This window comes from Paramormyrops kingsleyae, chromosome 20 (genome assembly GCF_048594095.1).
Source record: "Paramormyrops kingsleyae isolate MSU_618 chromosome 20, PKINGS_0.4, whole genome shotgun sequence".
Taxonomy (NCBI): Eukaryota; Metazoa; Chordata; class Actinopteri; order Osteoglossiformes; family Mormyridae; genus Paramormyrops; species Paramormyrops kingsleyae.
Genome location: NC_132816.1, coordinates 13,101,159 through 13,119,868, shown reverse-complemented (window position 1 = coordinate 13,119,868; position 18,710 = coordinate 13,101,159). Strand labels below are relative to the sequence as shown.

The window sequence follows — 18,710 nt, the reverse complement described above, 5'->3', positions numbered from 1 at the left end:
TTAGGGGACATCCGTTAAACATTGGGACACATTTAAAACCTCAACATGGTTACCTGTTTTGTAACATCACTAAAGAATTTTTTTGGTTAGCAGATTGGTTCAGGTTCCATTTCTGGATAGGTATCATCAGGCGCGAATTAAGATCAATTTTTTAAAACACGTAGGGCACAGAAATGTAAAATGTATTGTGCAAAGAAAATGTTTTAACGTTTTTCATTTTTTTATATGAGGCAAAATCCAGTCATCTCCATAAACAGTACATGCAATTGAATTCTCAGTTGTATTCAAGGCATGAAAAACAAAGAACTGTCCAGGCCTGAACACAGTGCTACATGTTGCATTATTCCCCAAGCTGAAACCCAATACAAATTCAAAGGCTAAAACATTCTCCTGCAGTTTATCGGACAATAGCAATATCTCTTGTGATAACTGATGGAGTGTTTCTTTATGGAGGACATTTGTTTGAACAGCTTGGACAGCATATACTTACAGTCAGCGTTATGAATCAATTTAAGTTCAACTATAGATTCAGAGATTCAATCCAAGCCAAAGGTTAATCCTGCTCTAGGCAAGTTCCTTTCTGGAGTTCATCAAGGTCTAAAGCCCATTTTGATGGGTTTTACAGCAAACTTCCACCTGACATATGCCTAGATAAGTTCACTGCTCTTTGTTAGAACAAAAGTATTTCATTTCCATCAGATTGTCATAATGGCATTGATCTCACAAGTCCACAATGGAAGATAAACAACACTCAGAATATAAAATGCATAATAAACATTCATGTTTCACTCTGTAGCAAAATAAATAAGATCTCATCAAAAAAATCACTTAAGGCATCTTGAAAATGAAGATTGTGGTTCTTGTCCCATGCAAATGCAGCTTAGACCAAACATGCTTCTTATTCATCGTCTGTTGTTAGCAGCTCAAATTTAAGGGACGGTCGAACAGCAGCAAAGAGGCCTTTGTCCAGCGGGTTGGATTTCATGTTGATGCTCTGGAGTGCAGGCATGGAGGAGAGCTTCCCGACCGGCACGTCTGTGTAGCAAAAACAGAGAGGGTACTACCTGGTAAGAGAACACACGGAACCATTGACAACACCTCGCTATTCCGTTAAATAAGCCATTCCACTCCCGCACCTATAATTCTCATTCGTTAATTATTGTTCTCCGTAAACATGGCTGCTCTAGCCAAGACACACAACCTGTTCACGGCAGTTTCTGTTCCATTTCTTCCTTATCTAAAGCTCCAAGTTCCACTATCTTTCATCCTCCAGCAAAAATTAAACCATTTGCATTGGCAATCTTCTCTCTTCAATGATATCAATCACAGATATCTTCAACAGTATGGTCAATGTCCTCTTTAACCACACCCTACTGGTTACGCTCCACTGGTCCTTTTTATTGGCTTAAGGGTAAGATATCCTATTTCTTCACCAATAGCCTCATTTCTGCATTATCCTGTACCGATTCTGCCTTTCCATATAGATCATGTGATTAAATCCCTACCCATCCATAGGCCCCAGGGCCCAGGGCCACCAACAGCAAGGCTGTCAGCAATCACTTATCCTGAAAGCTGTTCTCCACAAACTTGATGTGACACCTGACTGATGTTCCTTCACACACCATTCTGTAACCCAACTCTTAGTGGTGGGATGCTTAAACAAAGCACAAGATCATGTGTCATATATTTCAGTGTGCACTGTTGTGCAAAATAAGATTTAAAAAAAAATCCTTGTTTGTAAGAACACCCAAGACAAACATTTAAACTTAAGACAGCAAAAAAAGACAAACACTACTGGATGTCAGGATGTCTCACAGTTTAGACAATCATTGCTTATTGTTGTTTGCTCAATTATTTATGTAGCAACTACAGAACCACTATGAATTCATGCAATCATAAAATGCACTTTTCAATAACTGTTTTGCGCATAAACTGCCATAAGCATTTTAAGTGACTGAACAGAAATTGTTCCTTCCTCTCTCTAAGAGCTATTTTAGTTTTATTTACCGGTGATTTCATTTCCTTCCAAACTGATTTTCTCAAGGGTTTGGATTTCCGCCAGTTTTTCGGGAAACAAAGAAAACTTGTTTCTCGCCAGGTTTATGCTTGTTAGGTGCTGCATCTCACCCACTGAATCTGGGAGCTTGCTCAGAACATTACCTTCTAAATCCAATTCTGAAAAACAAGAAAGACAGGCCAATTCACTTACTCAACAAATGTATACTAAAATGTATCATTTCAAGTTAAAATGTATCAAATTAAAGTTATAAATAATAAAATAACAAAAAATTTACAATATAAAACAATCATTCAATGATCATTGCATCCATATGTCATGCCATTTTACAGTTTTTTTAAAAAACATGGTCTCTAGAACAATAGCACAATCAAGCACAATCACTGAGTTATGTGTGTTTAACCAGTGACCTCACTGCTGCAGTGTTAGAAACCCAGTGAATGACACTATTTTAATATGCAGAATATGTATTCTTATTCTACAGTTGAATTCATTTTTTTTTCTGAGACAGTGTCTTAAATATATCTTTTTAATTGCATTCTGGATTCTCTTTGTTACTACAAGTCTAATAAGAGGCTAAAGAACGAGGATAAACTATCTGTACAAACAATGGTGTACAGTGGTGTCTTGTCGTATGTAAAACCCAAACATTGCGTCAAACGTTGCAGAGATAACGTACCTCTTAACTGAGTAAAGGTGGTGAAAAACTTGCTACTAATAGCTTTCAATTCATTGTTTGCTAATGTGATGACAAGAATCTTGTCATTTACAGTCCTTAGTACTTTGAAGACTCCCTCTGGAAAACTAATCAGTTTGCAGTTTGAAAGATCTATATGGAAAAGAGAAAGAAACAGCACAGTGAGGGTAACACTGAAAACTGTGCAATACTGACACCTGTTGTCTCAATGTAGAACTGCAATAATTTTCATTAGCTCATGCTATCCCATCATCATCTGCCTGCAGCAAGTACGTAAATGTATGTTCATGTCAATGTTTGCTGTGCTAGAGTTGTCAGGGATCTATATTCAAACCACTTGAGCTATGAAATGGTTATTTTCATATCAAACCATCTTCTTGAATATCTAATCCAGTACAGGGTTGAAATCCTGAACAGGATATCAGTCTATGTTGCCTTTCTCTTTACAAAGTTCCATCTCTAAGAGTTTTTACTCAAGACTGGGCATCATCTACAGCATTAAGAGACTAGGTGCTCCTTGAGGATTTAATTCTGCATATATTGTGGCAATGCAGAATATGGGGGATAACCACACTTTCCTTGTACTTACCCAGTGTGTCTTTCTGTTCTTCCACGGTGGCGTTGATTCTTCTGGCCACGTTCGCCACAGCTTCCCCCATCTTATCACGGACTGCCACACTTAAGGGAGGCTTGGGTCTGCTTCTGAAAGGCAACGGGTGCGAAACTTTGCTAATGGTAACGGTGGGAACTTAGCAGATGATCCAACCCTTGTATGTAGGCTGGAGGAAGATGCACAGAGACGTCCATCCATCCATCCATCCATCTATTTAAACCACTTGTCTTACTCAGGGTTATAGGAAGTGCAGGGCTTGTTTTTTATGAGAGGGAGAAGTTAGATCTCTGCCTGACAGGGCAGAGAAAAAACAATATTTCTAAAAAGACAAGCTGAATTAGAAGGTCACTCGTACGAAGGAGATTTAACCTGTACGGAGTTATTAGTAAAGCTGATTTTCCTTTGACTATTTTATAGAAATTTGTCGTGAGTGTAAGAACATGATTAGCCAAGACATCCTTCAGTCTGTATGTTATAGAAGTAGAACGTAACCTGACATTTGCTTTTGAGTTTACTAGCTTTGGAACATGTGACCAGCATAAACACTATTCACCCCAATTTTGAGCTTATACATCAGGTCAGGTCAGGTTGGGGAGCACCGACCAGACGAAGAAACACATCGGGATTCCAGTTGGCAGCCCCTCCCAGGCCGACACGCGGCCCAGTCCCACCCTCCGGAAATGGCCATCTATCTGCAGCAGCCACGTGTTACGTGGGCGTCCCCTCGGCCTGGCCCAGCCACTTGGGTCCCCAGCAATGAGGATCCTGTGAGCCGGATCACCCTCAGGGAAACGCGCCACATGGCCGTAGTGCCGTAACTGACGCTCCCTCACAATGCAGGTAATGTGCCTCATTCGGGACTCCTCTACCAACCGCTCATTCGACACAAATCAAACCAGCAGTACCCAAGGATTCTCCGAAGAGACACAGTACCAAAGGAGTCCAGTCTTCGTCTCAGCTCACTGGACAGCGTCCATGTCTCACAGCCATACAGCAAGACAGGGAGCACCAGGACTCTAAAGATTTGGACCTTCGTCCTCTTGCAAAGATATCAGGAGCCACACAGCCCTTTCCAGTGACCTCATGACCCCCCATGCTCTCCCAACCCATCTGCTGACTTCATAGGAAGAGTCACCAGAGGCATGAATGTCGCTGTCGAGGAAATTCAACCTCTTGATGTGATCGACATCGTCTCCGCAGACAGACATTAACGGCCTGGATCTTGGTTTTTATCCAGGACACTCACAAGCCCAGACACTCAGACTCCTTGCTCAGTCTTTGAGAGCCCCAACCAGAGCCTGCATTGACTCTGCAAAGAGTCAATGTACATGCATTATGAATTAATACTTGGGCTCCAATAAAATCCAATCCATGTTAAATATTTTTCATATCAGAGTAACTAACTGGTTCTTGTACTTCAAAGACGCTAGCTAATTTAACGTTAGTATTGAAGTTATTCAAAGGCTTTGGCTAAGAAGTTCACTTATGAATGGAATATTATCCAGATGAACACCATGATGCAACATCCCTGTTATAGTTCTATAGAAATAATACAGCTCATAAGAGATGGTGTATGGCAAGTGAAGTCATACAAGAGCATGAAAAGGAAATCAATATTTGAACATGGGGTGAAGTGGGCTGTTCCTGTTATCGGAAGGTCGCGGGTTCGAGCCCAGTCTTGGCAGAAAAGCCGTGTCTGTGGGTCCCTGAGTAAGGTCCTTATCCCCCAGCCCCTGGGTGCCACAAGATGAGCCGTTTGCAGCCAAGCATGCTCTCACCTACATGCATTTCATGGAGAGCAAGAGGAGTGAAAAGAGAATTTTACAACAGGGATCAATAAAGTATTAATTATTATTATTATTAACAAATCAAATGTTTACATTCACAAATATTACAATTTTAATGCTGCATGTATTTCCGATACACATTCAACAAGCACCACCATTGTACAGACGTGTTTGCACTGAAGCTAATCATTAATAATAATATGATAAACTACTAATTTGAACAGTTAAGCCAATGCAATTAAAACAAACATAGATACATACATACAGTCATCAGCAGCTCGAGTTTAAAAACAGTGCCATATGGTGCCTTATTGGTATGGCAGACCCACAGGTTCCATAGTCAAATCAAGAAGTCTTTGGGATGTAAGACATGCGGAAACATTTCAGAAAACGTGAGAATTGTTAAGTCCACTAGTACAGCCCAGGCGCATAGCCAGTAATGGGCCAGGGCAGCACTGGCCCGCCCACATTACTCCCTGGCCCACCCAGGCAAGTTTGATCAAAATACATTTTTAGTTTATTTTTATTATTCAAATGTATTAAAAAATATATATTCATATAAACCTGATTTATTTATTTCAAACCGTTCTCTGCTGAGAGTTTTCATTATTTTAATTTCTTTTACTTTTAGCCTACTTTATTTTCGGGTGAACTGTCTGCTCTGCACTGCTGACTAACCTGAATAAAATAGACAGGTTATTGTCTATGCTGGTGGTTTGTCTAGCCTTTATTGAGCACTGTTGAACATGATGGTTAGACGGTGTTTTGTTATTGCCTTTGCCGAATATTGCAAAATAAAGGTGTGTTTTTGCAGTTTGTTTGTCTATTATTTTTTCTACTCTCTAAGGTTTAATTATTATTTAAGTAATATTTTTTCTAGGAAAAAATATAGGCCCGCTCACTTTTTCAATGGTCCGCCCAAAATACAATTTCTGCCTACGCCACTGGTACAGCCTATTGAATCAGAAGTGCTTCATAAAATGTGTAAATGTAGGATCTTGTCATATATACTGTGTAAACACAATGTTCAGTCTCATCACACGCACAGACACACACTATAGTTTTAAATTAAATGGAATCACCCCAAATATCAGGCCTTCCTACAGAATTTTGAGCACGAGGACTGAGGTTTAAGACTTCCCTAGTCATTTCATTTGGCTATTTAAATATTTTTAATTTTTTGTTATTCTAACAAGATTTCTAAAAAAGAAATAAGAAAATACGATAAATAGCCAGCCCATTTTAAGGCTTATCAGATTACATTACTTGTCCATTTATGTATAATAAAAAAAAATTATAACACTGTTTCACTTCTATGTCGTATGTATTTAAAACTCACCGAGCTGCCGAATATTATTCAGCATCAAGGTATAATCCTGCAATGCACGACTAGTTAAGCTAACTTACCCAATGCAAATCTACTCCTTCCTCTGCAGGGCCGGATAGCTAAGTCTACACCGCGGTCCCAGCAACACGAGGAACCTGCCCCCCCTCAGCTCGCGAACCAAACGATTCCAAGCTCTGGCGACAAATCTGCAAAGTTGCGTGTATTTTTAGCAGCCACAACAGCTGCATTTGCCGATCGTGGCAGTGATATGCCCTGAATCCCTTTAAACTAGCTATCCTCCCTATCTAAACCGGAGCCGTGCACATGCAGAGCAGCAGAACCCCAGTCCACTGCGCTACAGTAACTCGATCCCCACCACCTGACTGTCATTAAAACACCGCACTGGAAGAAATTATTCTCGTTTCATGAAGTGCATAAAGCAAAAGTATGTATGCATACTTCCTGGTGAGAAGCAGGCGGATGAGCCTGCCGGGCGGACTGCTTTAGAGGCTGGAGGGGCACCGCAGCCCGGTCACCTCATTTCCTTCTCCTCGGTCGTGTTGTGCTTCCGGGCGGAAGGTTGGGGGGACTGTGCTGACGGCTGGGGGGAAGCGCGGACGGAGGGGGGAAATTAAAAAAGAACGAATAAGAAACACCCTAAAGTTCAAGCGAGAAACAAGAGGCGCCCCGATCGTCCACCTTTCCTCCGGATAACAACAGCGTCGCGGCTGCGGAAGCGTTAAAAGCGAAATGTCGGCCCGTCGTCAGTACAGTGAAAGCCGAGCCATCCCGACCAGGACGGTGCTGATCAGCGACACAACACAGCTACCTCACGATTACTGCACCACTCCCGGGGGCACGCTGTTCTCCACCACCCCAGGAGGTAACGGCGCCCAAGCCGCCTTCACCCGGGAGGCTGAGCGCTGGACGCGGTCCGGATGTCTGCGGCTTGTCGGCATGGGCCGCTGTTAAATCCTAACTGGTTGGCAGATGAGAAAAGTAAAACAAAGCCCCCGATAGACCCGCCATGCAATGCATGTAGATTAAAAATACATTGCGTGTGACGATTTCTCCACTCGTCCATCCATCCGTCTATGCATCCATCTCAGATGATCACGGGTCCGCGTTAAGGCAGTGCTAGCTCCGGAAAGGACTTTAATCAGAGGCTGCTCAAGTTAAATCGACGTTGCGACTAATTAGTGTTGTTAGTGTCAGTGGTGATCGGTTAACTCCGCTGTCCCGTTTGACTATGGTGCGGAGCCGGACCGCCGGTGTTCGAACTAAATGAGCGGCCGCGCGGAGATGGCAAGACAAAGCAAAGTGTTTCAAAAAGTCATTTATTGTTGTTTAATATCCTGGAGAAAATATTTATGTTTGAGAGTTTTAATGTCACTTGTCGAGCTGCAAAATAACTGTTAATAGGCTACCTTCGGAATTGAGTATTATTTTTTTATTCCGAGAAAATCAATACGAAGTCTATTATTCTCCTCTGTCGGGTGCCCTTTCACCCCCACTTCTTTAGCAATGCTTATTCGTTTTCCCGACTCCACGGCTTTAATTGTTATGCGTCCTTTTCGTACGCACCTGTGCGAAATAATCAAGGCGATTTGTTAATGATGATCGTGCCGACAAAACAAAGCCAAGTGCGCTTCATTTCCTCAGGTACCCGCATAATTTATGACCGCAAGTTCCTGTTAGATCGGCGCAATTCGCCGGTCGCGCAGACCCCCCCGGCGCGGCTGCCAGCCATCCCGGGGGTGACCAGCCCGACTCTCATCGGCGACAACAAACAGACCGAAGCCACCAATCATGCGAACAACCACGACGGGAAGGCGACACTGGGTAACTACAATGAACGCAATAATAAACGATGTTTTTTTTTTTTTTAAACGTAAAATATAATCAGCTGACATTTATAATACAATATGATATATAATACGCAATATCTTCAATTCAGTCTCAAGAATTTAATGTCTAACCCTAATGGTGTTTTCCTACTGAGGATAATGATGAAAAATAACGTCAGCCTTATAAAGACTGTGGCTTCATCTAGCACAGGGCAGGGCCGTAGCCCTGTGTATCTTAGTTCGTTCCCTTTTCCGCCACAAATGATTCAGCTCAATAGCTGTGTGGTAATTAGCACAAGCAGCTGAATCAGGTGTGTTAAGTGATGGTAAACCAAAAATTGTGCAGGACTCCAACCCTCCAGGACTGGAGTTTGACACCCAGTACAGTAGAAATAATGCACTTTTCGGGGCTGCTAAGTAATTTTACTTTTGGGCGTACAATGCAAGTGACTTTCCTATACAATCCATTTTTTGTGTAGAGTAAATTGTCTTTTGTAATGTACCATATGCGTAATGTATACAATAAGTTCTGGCTCTTATGCATGGGTCAGACAGCTTAGTTGTATACCAAGAGCAAATGGAATCAAGAAATGTTCACTTATAAAACCTAGCCCACTTTAACAGATCACTGATTCTGCCTGGTAAAACAGGTCAGTGTTGAGTTTACTTGCCGTAGAATAAAAGTAAAACTGGAAATAGCATGATACCAAAGGCCCAGAGATGGGCATTGTTGTTGGACTTATTCTGTAGAAGATAAGCAGCCATTTAAAAGGTAAAATTGTACATCGTTTTGGAGAAGTCTCAGGCCAGCTTAAATAAGAGCTAACATATGAAATGTTAAACAAAACAAGAAGATGAATAACATAAAAAAAAACACTTTTTTCACGTTTAATATTGGATCCCCTATCCATATATAATATTAGCATAGTCACATGACCTTGCCTTGGTACATAATCATGAGTTTCTTTGTATATGCTTTTTTTTGTTGTTGTTGTTGTTTAAACCAATATTAACCTAATATGTGCCTTCAGAATAAGAGTCCTCACATATCTCTTTCTCGATTCAAGGCGAAGATGCTCAGTTTGAAATGGACATCTAAGAAGAGAAGCTGAGAAGATGCCTTCACCTAGCACCTGCTCGGAAGCACAGGGGCCTGTATAGACCAACGCCTATAGCTCTGCTGCTCCATAGCTGCTCTCTGTCCTTGGTAGCTGGGTGCAAGTTCTGTCTATTGGGTAGATGTAGAACCATAGGTCCCTCACAGTGCGATAAATGGGGAAGTCAAATTTTTCAGGTCATGTCACGGGCTAGATTTTAGTGTCGTATAATGTAACGCGGCTCGGCTGATGTGCTCCCTCTCCCCCCAGCCCTGAATATCTCACACAGGACATCCCCAACCCCCCCCCCCCCTGCCCCAAACCACACCACAGTGAGACCAACACCAAGATCTGAGAAATCTGCCTTACCAATGCAAGCTGGTTTAAAAAACCAGTCCTATCATTCATCTCTGGTTCACGATTATTGGTGGGGAAAAAAAGAAACTGAAACCCAACATTGTATAGGGTGAGATGTTATGGAGAGTTTTTACACAGCCGGATGCCGTTAAGACAAAACTCTGCCAAGTTAATTCGTTGATTGCGAAGTGATCTTAATCTACTCTTTCTTCCACCTGCATGCTTGGTTTCCCCTTACTGTACAGACAGGGTGTCAATCACGGCAAAATTCGTTCTCCAGTGTAGTCAGCAGCTTACAGCTAGCAGCATAGCAAGGGTTCGGACAATGGAAATGCAACATACCTGAATCTTGGGCTGTAGGTCCTTAGTGTAGTGATTAAGGAAATCTGGCACGATATCCTGCATTTATTATCAGAAAGAGCAGAATGTTTGTGTCATTCCAAGCCTAGAATTTCCCTTTGACCCCCACAGACATTGAGCCCACTGTTCAGTTTTCTGTTTGGAATGGCTCCGGTATTGTTAGGTGTGTTTTTTTTCCCTGGTTTTGCTGTCCAGGCAATAACACCAGTGACTATTTGCAGCAGAGTACGGCATAACAATGGTCCCAAAATGGTCTGGAAAACAGTAGAAGGTATGTGCAGTATGTGCAACATGATTTTAAAATTACACGTACCGATGTATTTCGATATGGATTTATTGAAATTTTAAAATTTTACCCTGTATTAAATTTATCTTATCTATACACTGAAGTTACTGCATTTGAAGTTTGACGCATTCGAAGACTGGGGTCTATTCAGTTTAAAGGTAGGCTCAAAGCTGTTTAAGTAAACACAGAATATATATTCCAGTTTAGCTTTATTGATTTATTGAGGTTTTAAAGCAACGCTGTACTTCCATCAGTGTGGATGTTTAAAGTTTTGATGGAATTACACTAAAGACTATTAATTGAATTCCGTGGATGTAGATGAACTGTAGAAATCAACTGAATCCAAGTGATATTTTTAAATTTGGAAATCTTAAGTAAATTAGGCATTAGATACAAACAGGTTTGGTATTATTAAAATTCACATTTTGATTCCAGCTTATTTTGCATATAAAATTGGGTTAAGATGTATAACATGCAATTTAATTTTAAATTGGTTGATGACTGTTTCACAGTAATTCCTGCAGTATTCATTTATTTTCCTTCAAATTCTATTCCATTTCCATACTTATGCACTTGTCTTCTATTTTTGTTTGTCCATTTTAAAGTGAGTTACTTTTTTTCTTTGAAATATGTCCATTCCATGTGCTGTAAAACCATCGAAATTGCTTTGATATTGTAGTTCATTCTCAGTTACCAATATAAATTGATCAGGTCAGAGGTTGTGCTCATTGTTTTACAGAACTGTGGATATGTCTCCAAAATGATTTAATATAAAATAATGCCACACATTAGTGCTTGTCTGGGTTTTGGTTGCCTAGTTACCTACCAAGATAGACAGAATGTTCCAGGTTGTATGTTGGTCTCCTCCCACTCAAAAAAAAATAAATAAATATCCAAATTTATGGTTTTACTTTGCAGTCAGGGAAGTGAACTATGTCATGTTTAATTTGTACAATGTGAACTAAGCTCCACCCTTGTAGGTTTACAGTAACTCGATACAGAAAATAAAATGTAAATAATGTATCTTACATCCACCTTGATGTAAGATACCATGGATTCTGCATCATGCAATAAATGGCAAGCTACAATTTTGACAAATGATACATTTTTTTTCAATTAAATTAAACATTGAACAAACCCTTTTAAAAAGCAATGTTCTAGAATCATTATTAAAATACAGATGTTTGAGACTTAAATATTGGGCCTTTTATCATTGATGGCTGTCTGTGATTTTGAATTCGACCATTGAGGCTTTATTGCGTCACTTTCACAACTTTTTTTTATATTACATCCCATTGTTTTCTTCTCAAAGAATTATTTTTTTTTGTAGTTGAATATGTTGGATAGTTTGTCAACTGGCAAATCATTGTTTTTCATCCAGTGTGATTTGCATACTGTGCACAACTGAAGCATTTTGAAGGCTTGGTATTTCTTTTGTTCCTTGAGGAGCTCAGATTAAGTGCATAAAGCGTCACATTCAACCCTGGGGAACTTGATCTGACAGCATTTTCGCAATACCGCCAACTACCGGTGCACTGTGCTTCCTGTTCCATATTTAAATATTTCCCTTTTGGGTGTCAAACAGAATTTCAGTTGTCACTCTAACACTGCTGTGCAAGATATTGCTTAGCTAATGGTACAAATTCATGTTAAGTAGTTTTCTAATATTTTAAGATTTCCTGTAGATGCTGGCATCTGAAAATCAAGGGACATTAACTGTGAATCACCACAGGGCTGCACCGCATAAGTGCTTGGAAGCTTGGAGGGATTAACATAAAATTTTTCTTGGAGTGATTGCCATAAAAAGCTAAATAATACTGCTATCCAGTATATGTAAACCCTGAAGATTTCACAGAATTATACGCATGCTTCTTGTATTGTTCCCCCAAAAAATGCTCCTCAATTCTTGAACCCATCTCTCATTTTTTTTATTCAGTAAACTCGTTTGCTGAACAACGGATAAAATGACACCTTAAATTTTCTGACCTTTTTTTTCTCTTCTGTCAAAGATAAGTCAGTCACTAACATCACGAACCCGTAAAATAAATCATCCCTTTTCATACATAAGCCAAGAATTGTCCAGAACCTTGTCAGATCTTTAGTGCCTGTCTATTCTAACCCACATGTTTCCTGTAGTTACGTCATAAGAGATGTGAAAAATCTAACAGTCCCAGAATTCACATCCAAATCTACTCCGTCAGTATGTTTACAGGTAAAAACTTTGCATGTAGTGTTTTGTATTATGTCACCTTCCTGCTTATTTGAACTGAAAGAAGACAGATATATTGATTATGTAACAGATCTAAGTATATCGTGTCACTAGGTGGAAAGATTTACTATGTATTATATATTTTTTTTGCAGATTTAATGATAAATTTTAAAAGCACATTTGAGAATTTCTGCCAAAATTATCATCATATAATCAATTTGTAATTAATCAACATCTTAAAGAATTGACATGGTTATATAGTTTTACAGATTCTTCAGGAATACCTCTCATTTGCTCAGAAATGGCAGGCAGCTCAATGGGTTGACACGCAAAAATTGTAGCAGTTTGGCTTGGGTTGCATTCAAATTAAAGATACATATTATATTATGAACTACTGTATATTCAGTTCTTGCTGTGTAACAGTTACATGAGTCACATGACTTTTGGCAGCTGAGATGTCAGTTGAGATGTGAATATTTCAAAATAGCAGCTGAAGTTTCTTAGCGTATCCCCCAAATTGTTATATTGATGCCAGTAGTTTTGTAGTGTTTCCTAATTCAGTCCTTGGGGACCCACAGCAGTCCACGTTTTTGCTCCAGAAGCTGGGAGGGGCAAAAATGTGGACCAGATGTGGGTCGCTGAGGACTGGCTTGGGAGATACTTGTGTATCTCTGCTTCGGAGTATACTTCTGTTTACCTGTTTATTAAGAACAGCAGCCTTGTAGTTCTAAAATTAACAAATTGTCTTATTAGTAAAAAAAAATATCTTTATAGAAATATATATTACACTTAACCAATAAATCACGCCACTGCAAAAGAGACAACTTTAATCCACAGTCAGGGATATGATGGAAGTTCTGTTGAACAAACTGTTTTAATGTCCTTCGGCCGTAAATACATGTGGAATAACTACCTCTTCACAGTTTTCTCCGCTAGAGCTTATTGTGGGTATAAAATGGCATTACAAAGCTTTCTGATTCACATTCTCAATACCTGGAAAAGTAACAAGATGCGTTTGGCTATTCTGTAGTTGTAGTATAAAAAAAAAAATCAAAAATATGATCAGAAAGCTCTCTGAGTTTAGCCATTTACTGATGCCGGGTGCAAAGGCTGAGAAAACAAGAACAGGGTATTATTATAGAAGCTATTGTGACACAGTGGTCTGATACATGGTTATTTTTGCAACCATTGTATTTTTTTCCAATAATTGTCACTATTGCCTCAGTGGAGTATCATCCAGTATTAATTCATCATCATGCCCATTTGCAACAGTTCATTCTCATTTAAATACTTTGCTGTACTTGTAAATATTTCTATCTTTCTAGATCCCATTGCTGCCTGTAAACCTAGGGCTGAGGACAGGATTTGTTTGAGAGGCTAAATGGGTATAATTTTCACACACCAATAATGAACTGCATGCAGCATATAGAAACATGTTAACATTGTTGAAGACTCCGATTGGCATTCAGTCACTCGGCTGGCTTTTAAATAATTTAACTAACTTTCAGAAAGTAAGAAAATGCTTCTCCAGTCACTATATCACTGGACATGTCTTAATTTCTGAGAATTAGCAAAAATTCTCTGCCTCAGAAGCATAAAATTTGTATTTTTGTATTGAGTATTTGGAAGTGATATGCAGACCAGCTGGTATGATGTTTATAATAATTAGTAATTTCTTATAATCTGGGTTTTAATGCCTAGTCTTCAAAACTGTCCATATATATATATATATATATATATATATATATATATATATATATATATATATAAATATGGACAGTTTTGAAGCTCACTGAAATACATTTGTGGTGAATTACCAATGGGGGGAATTAGCTTTCAAAATATTTTTAAATTGATGATGTGTTCAACCAGCTTGGGAATTTTGTTGGTTAGTAAGTCTTTCATTCCTTGTATACCTGTAAGGTAAAGATAGAAACTAGCCAATGACCCACAGGACCACAAACTTATATCACTGTGTACAGTACAATCCTACATGTGTGGTGAAAAAACCTTCTAACTTTTTTTCTTGCTTCAATAAATTAATTGTAATCACGTTATGTCAATTGAAAGGAATGCCAGCGTATACAAAATGAATAAATTTCCATTACAACAATGACATCCCTTTGTTTTTTGTCCATTTGTATTTTTAATATAGGTATTTGTAACACTCCAAACCTTGTACTGTAACCAACCTCATCATTCAGCTTTACAATACATTTATACTCAGATTAAACTGGTGTCTATAATGGGCCTTTTATTAAGAAGAGAGTAGTCATAGTAATACATCATAAAGTGCTTATATTACAAAGTCAGTTATACTTTATTGTAAAAAATACCTTTAATTGCCATAATAGGTCTCATTGATGAAATTCTCTTAACATAATACAATAATTTATTCACATAAATAGCTTATTTTAAGTATTTACATAAAAATAGATTTGTACACTGTTAGTGTATAAGAGTAGAAGAGTGCTTGGTTCAATCAGTAATCCTCTTGATTTTGCTAATGTAAATGCCATTGACCAGTTTGATAGGTCAGATAATGCTTTATGTATTAAATGTTCATTGAATGCATCTTTGTAGCTTTAGGCGTTCCTTCTCTGAACGTTATACTAATATGTGTAGTACCATACACAAGTGTACTACAACACATAGTTCCACAGGGGACTCTGTCGTTCCTTGGAATGCACCATATAGAAGTCATTCTGCGTGGAATTCCACGGGGTACGCGGGTTCTATGTGGAGAACCCCACAGTCACTGGCAGCCACATTCATCTACAATCATGTCCTCGTGGTGTCGGAGGGTCACCTCGCCACCTTCGTAGTACAGCATGCTTAACGGGCTCATCTTGGTGGGGGCACAGCAGGCCGGTGGCACCTGATCAGGGTGGTAGTGCTTCAGGAGACTCTGTGACAAGAGAAGAAGAGAAATGTTTCAATTATAAGCTATACAGAAAGAAACTCCTTCACTAGCATTCGCATCAAAATCAACACCAGTGTCAGTGCCTCAGGTTTCAGCTGCATTTTGTATTGCTTATTTCTAACCCAAAAATAAATGTTTTGACATTGCTTATACAGCCGGGTCATCGATTATCAGGTGAAATACATTGTAGCAAGAAAAAAAAATTCTAAATATTTTTTAAGACTTATATTTACACATTCATAGGTAAACTATAATCCACAGATTTCACTCACCTGCATGTAAGCGTGATTCGTCGGGTGGGAGTCCTCCCCAACAGGGTTAGGACATGTTCCCTCACAGCGGTATGCATTGTACTTTTTGGGGAAGACTATCCAGGATCCCCAGCCAATTTGGTTGAAATCAATGTGCAAATTGACCTTCCGGCAGGAAGACTTAACACTGCCTTTCCTGGGCACTTCTAGGTCTTTCAAGGGCTGGTCCCTTCGCCTCCTGTTGCTCTTATGCCTCTTTGGTCGCCGAATCTTCTCATCCTCGGGGTTGAAGAGGAACTTGGATTGTTCGGCCGTGTGGAGCAGGCTGGCCTTGGCCTGGGAGCCCTCGTCTGGCCCCAGGTGAGAGAAAGTGACCAGCAGAGCTCTGTCATTGGCAATGCGGTCGCTCTTTAGACCAGCCAGTTGATTCCGCTCAGGCAAGGATGGGTCCTCCTTTTTCTTCTGCGATTTTCTGCCATTTGAACTGGCCCTTCCCTCAAGCCAGCCCAATAGCAAACTGGTAATATTGAACACTTTCCAGTGTTGGGATGAGTCAACCATGGAGGAGGAGGACAGTAGTCCCATCATTTGGCGGTTGTGGCAGGTTCCATTCATCCGACAAGGGAATTCATGATGGTGGTGGACTTCCACTGTCAGGTTTATAATGTCAGCGACCCAGGGCTGCCTGATTCTCAGCTCAGCCAGCTGAAGCTTCTCGTCGGCCAGCAGGGAGGTGAAGTCAAATGTCACAATCCAGTTCCAGTCTCTTCTATATAAACCTTCAAAAGAAACCGGTGTTTAGATTTCAACAATCAGAAAGTCTCATGTGATTTACCCATTATACATGCGTCTTGGAAATGCTCTCTATTTAGAGATGTGACAAAAACAGCTTTCTGGCAACAATAACTTTAGGTTTCTTAAACAATCTGGAATAGCAATAGCAATTTTACGCCAAAGTTTACAATGAAATTATACGCCTATGTTTATAATTATGGAAACTTAGGCTATATATATATATATACACACGAGTATACACCACACCCCAAACTATTATTTATAGGTCATGTGCCTCATTCTAATAAAACACTGACTTCACTTTTGAGTATACAACATTGCTGCACGATTTTACTTCGTAATTGCAAACGTTTTAATTAGCCGATTTTTATTCAAACAGAAGCGGAGCTCTGATGAAGACAGGAGTGGACCTGTGTTTTATCTCAAGCAATACACATCTGTCATCAACTTCAAGACTAACATTTCCAAATGCATTTCCATTCTTAAAATAGTGAATGGGTGAATAGAGTGAGTCGACTCTCCTTTCAAATCCAAAATATTTTTTGATCAAAAGCTCGACCTATCTGTCGTTTATTGATCTCGACACTGGGTGAACTGTAAATTAACCTTATGTAGCGATATTTTTTTAAATGACTCCGCCGGGCCTACTAAGTAAACTCTGATAAATGCAATGGGAAAGCGAGACGTAGCGTTATCAATTTAATTGTGGGGTCCTACTTCGAGAATCTGTTCCGATAGCTCTTACTAAAGGTGTAAAATATTTTTCGACAATATGAGCAGATCAAATTTCAAATCAGAGGTTTCTTCTAAATATTAATATAAGGTATTCGGGTCAATAAAAATGCATCTAAGAAATCCAGTTGAGCAGTGAGAAAATCTACATCGGCTGGAATTAAAATTTAACCTGTTACGAACACCTTATTACACTCACTATACCCACTTAGTACCAGTGCGGACAAATCAATCAGAAGCAAACACTGGACCGAAACCATGCATTTAACACGTCTCTTGAGCTGCTTCCGCACAGCCCCATCTAAATAAATACAGCTCTCCCCTTAGTCAGGATTGTTGAAATTAACTTGGGGCCAGGAGGACACAGAAAGGGTCCCTTAGTCGAAACATGTTAAAACGCGCCTTACAGAAATGGAGACAGATAATCTAATCAATGAACGTGTGAAAAGAACTGAGGGAAAATGTTGATTTGAGCTAACAACTGATTTGTATAGGGATGTCTGGCGGGACGCGTAATCAACATCACCGAGTGAAGTAAAAGGAGGCTGCTTCGAGCATTTGACTGTAAACTAAGCTTTCACACGCTGGTCCTCAGCCATGCTTATTCGCTCGGTCTAATGAATGTGGATTCTCTGTGTCTCCGAGATTGTCTAAAAATATAACTGGACATGCAAAACTCTAGCCCTGATGCTAATTTGCCAGTGCAAATTTTCTTATATACGGAATTAGAAATACAACAATACACATCAACATGTACTAATTGATAATAGGAATAAAGATCGTGATAAAGCTACTGATTATCCAAGAATTAAGAATTATTCTGCTATTTGTCTTAATAGGCCTATTGAATAAACAAGAAATAGCGAACGCAAGGTATACGTATATGAATTCACTTACTTTTAGCAATTACACTTCTGACTGTATCAGCCTTTTTCACCGCTCTTCTTTCCAAGAAATCATCTGGATGAGACCGATTTGACTTGAAGTTTCTGTAGAGATGCATCATATACGTCGGAAAGGCATGTCCAGGTGACCGTCCGGCAAAAGACCGATGCGACAACACATTGAAAGTCCCATCTCCACTTTTGTAAGCTCCTTCAGCGATAAGCATCGTTAGAGAGAAAGACGCCAGCAGTGCAGTTAAGGCTCGGAGGGACTGCATGCTGCAGCTTGGGATGACAGTTTAGCACTATGGGAGGTCAGGTGCCCTTTTATACCCGACCCTCCCAACGCTGCATACTTAACAAGTAGCAGAGAACATTAAAGGAAGCTGACAGCCCTTTCAAGAGTTCTAACAGGACATGTCAATGTCCCTTTTATAACTGTGTGAACCATTTCTTAGAAAAAATACGTTCTTTCATGGCGTCTCTAAATTTAAATTTTTGTAGCTGATCTATCATGTATTTCGATGC

The 18,710-nt window shown here is 39.7% G+C and overlaps 3 protein-coding genes across 6 annotated transcripts; 1 reads left to right on the top strand and 2 right to left on the bottom strand.

The window, feature by feature from the left end:
* Positions 1-198: 198 nt before the first annotated feature.
* lrrc20 (leucine rich repeat containing 20) lies at positions 199-7,032 on the bottom strand. Of its 4 annotated transcripts, none has more exons than XM_023808093.2 (5): positions 6,901-7,032; positions 3,304-3,416; positions 2,697-2,846; positions 2,008-2,175; positions 199-1,035 (listed from the first exon to the last, which is right to left on the bottom strand). In XM_023808093.2, the coding sequence occupies exons 2-5, from the start codon at positions 3,371-3,373 to the stop codon at positions 899-901; spliced, it is 525 nt and encodes a 174-aa protein (XP_023663861.1). In that variant the 5' UTR covers positions 3,374-3,416; positions 6,901-7,032; the 3' UTR covers positions 199-898. The 4 variants fall into 4 exon arrangements, with proteins under 4 accessions (XP_023663861.1, XP_023663862.1, XP_023663863.1 ...); XM_023808094.2 differs by having other exon boundaries at positions 3,304-5,105; positions 6,901-6,983; XM_023808095.2 differs by lacking the exon at positions 6,901-7,032 and adding an exon at positions 6,522-6,894.
* A 159-nt stretch (positions 7,033-7,191) lies between these two features.
* eif4ebp2 (eukaryotic translation initiation factor 4E binding protein 2) lies at positions 7,192-11,584 on the top strand. The gene is made up of 3 exons (XM_023808096.2): positions 7,192-7,324; positions 8,104-8,283; positions 9,356-11,584. The coding sequence occupies exons 1-3, from the start codon at positions 7,192-7,194 to the stop codon at positions 9,385-9,387; spliced, it is 345 nt and encodes a 114-aa protein (XP_023663864.1). The 3' UTR covers positions 9,388-11,584.
* Positions 11,585-15,352: 3,768 nt separating this feature from the next.
* ndr2 (nodal-related 2) lies at positions 15,353-18,467 on the bottom strand. Its single transcript, XM_023808172.1, has 3 exons — positions 18,196-18,467; positions 15,793-16,550; positions 15,353-15,505 (listed from the first exon to the last, which is right to left on the bottom strand). Exons 1-3 carry the CDS (start codon positions 18,458-18,460, stop codon positions 15,353-15,355), a joined length of 1,176 nt encoding a protein of 391 aa, XP_023663940.1. The 5' UTR covers positions 18,461-18,467.
* Positions 18,468-18,710: the final 243 nt, after the last annotated feature.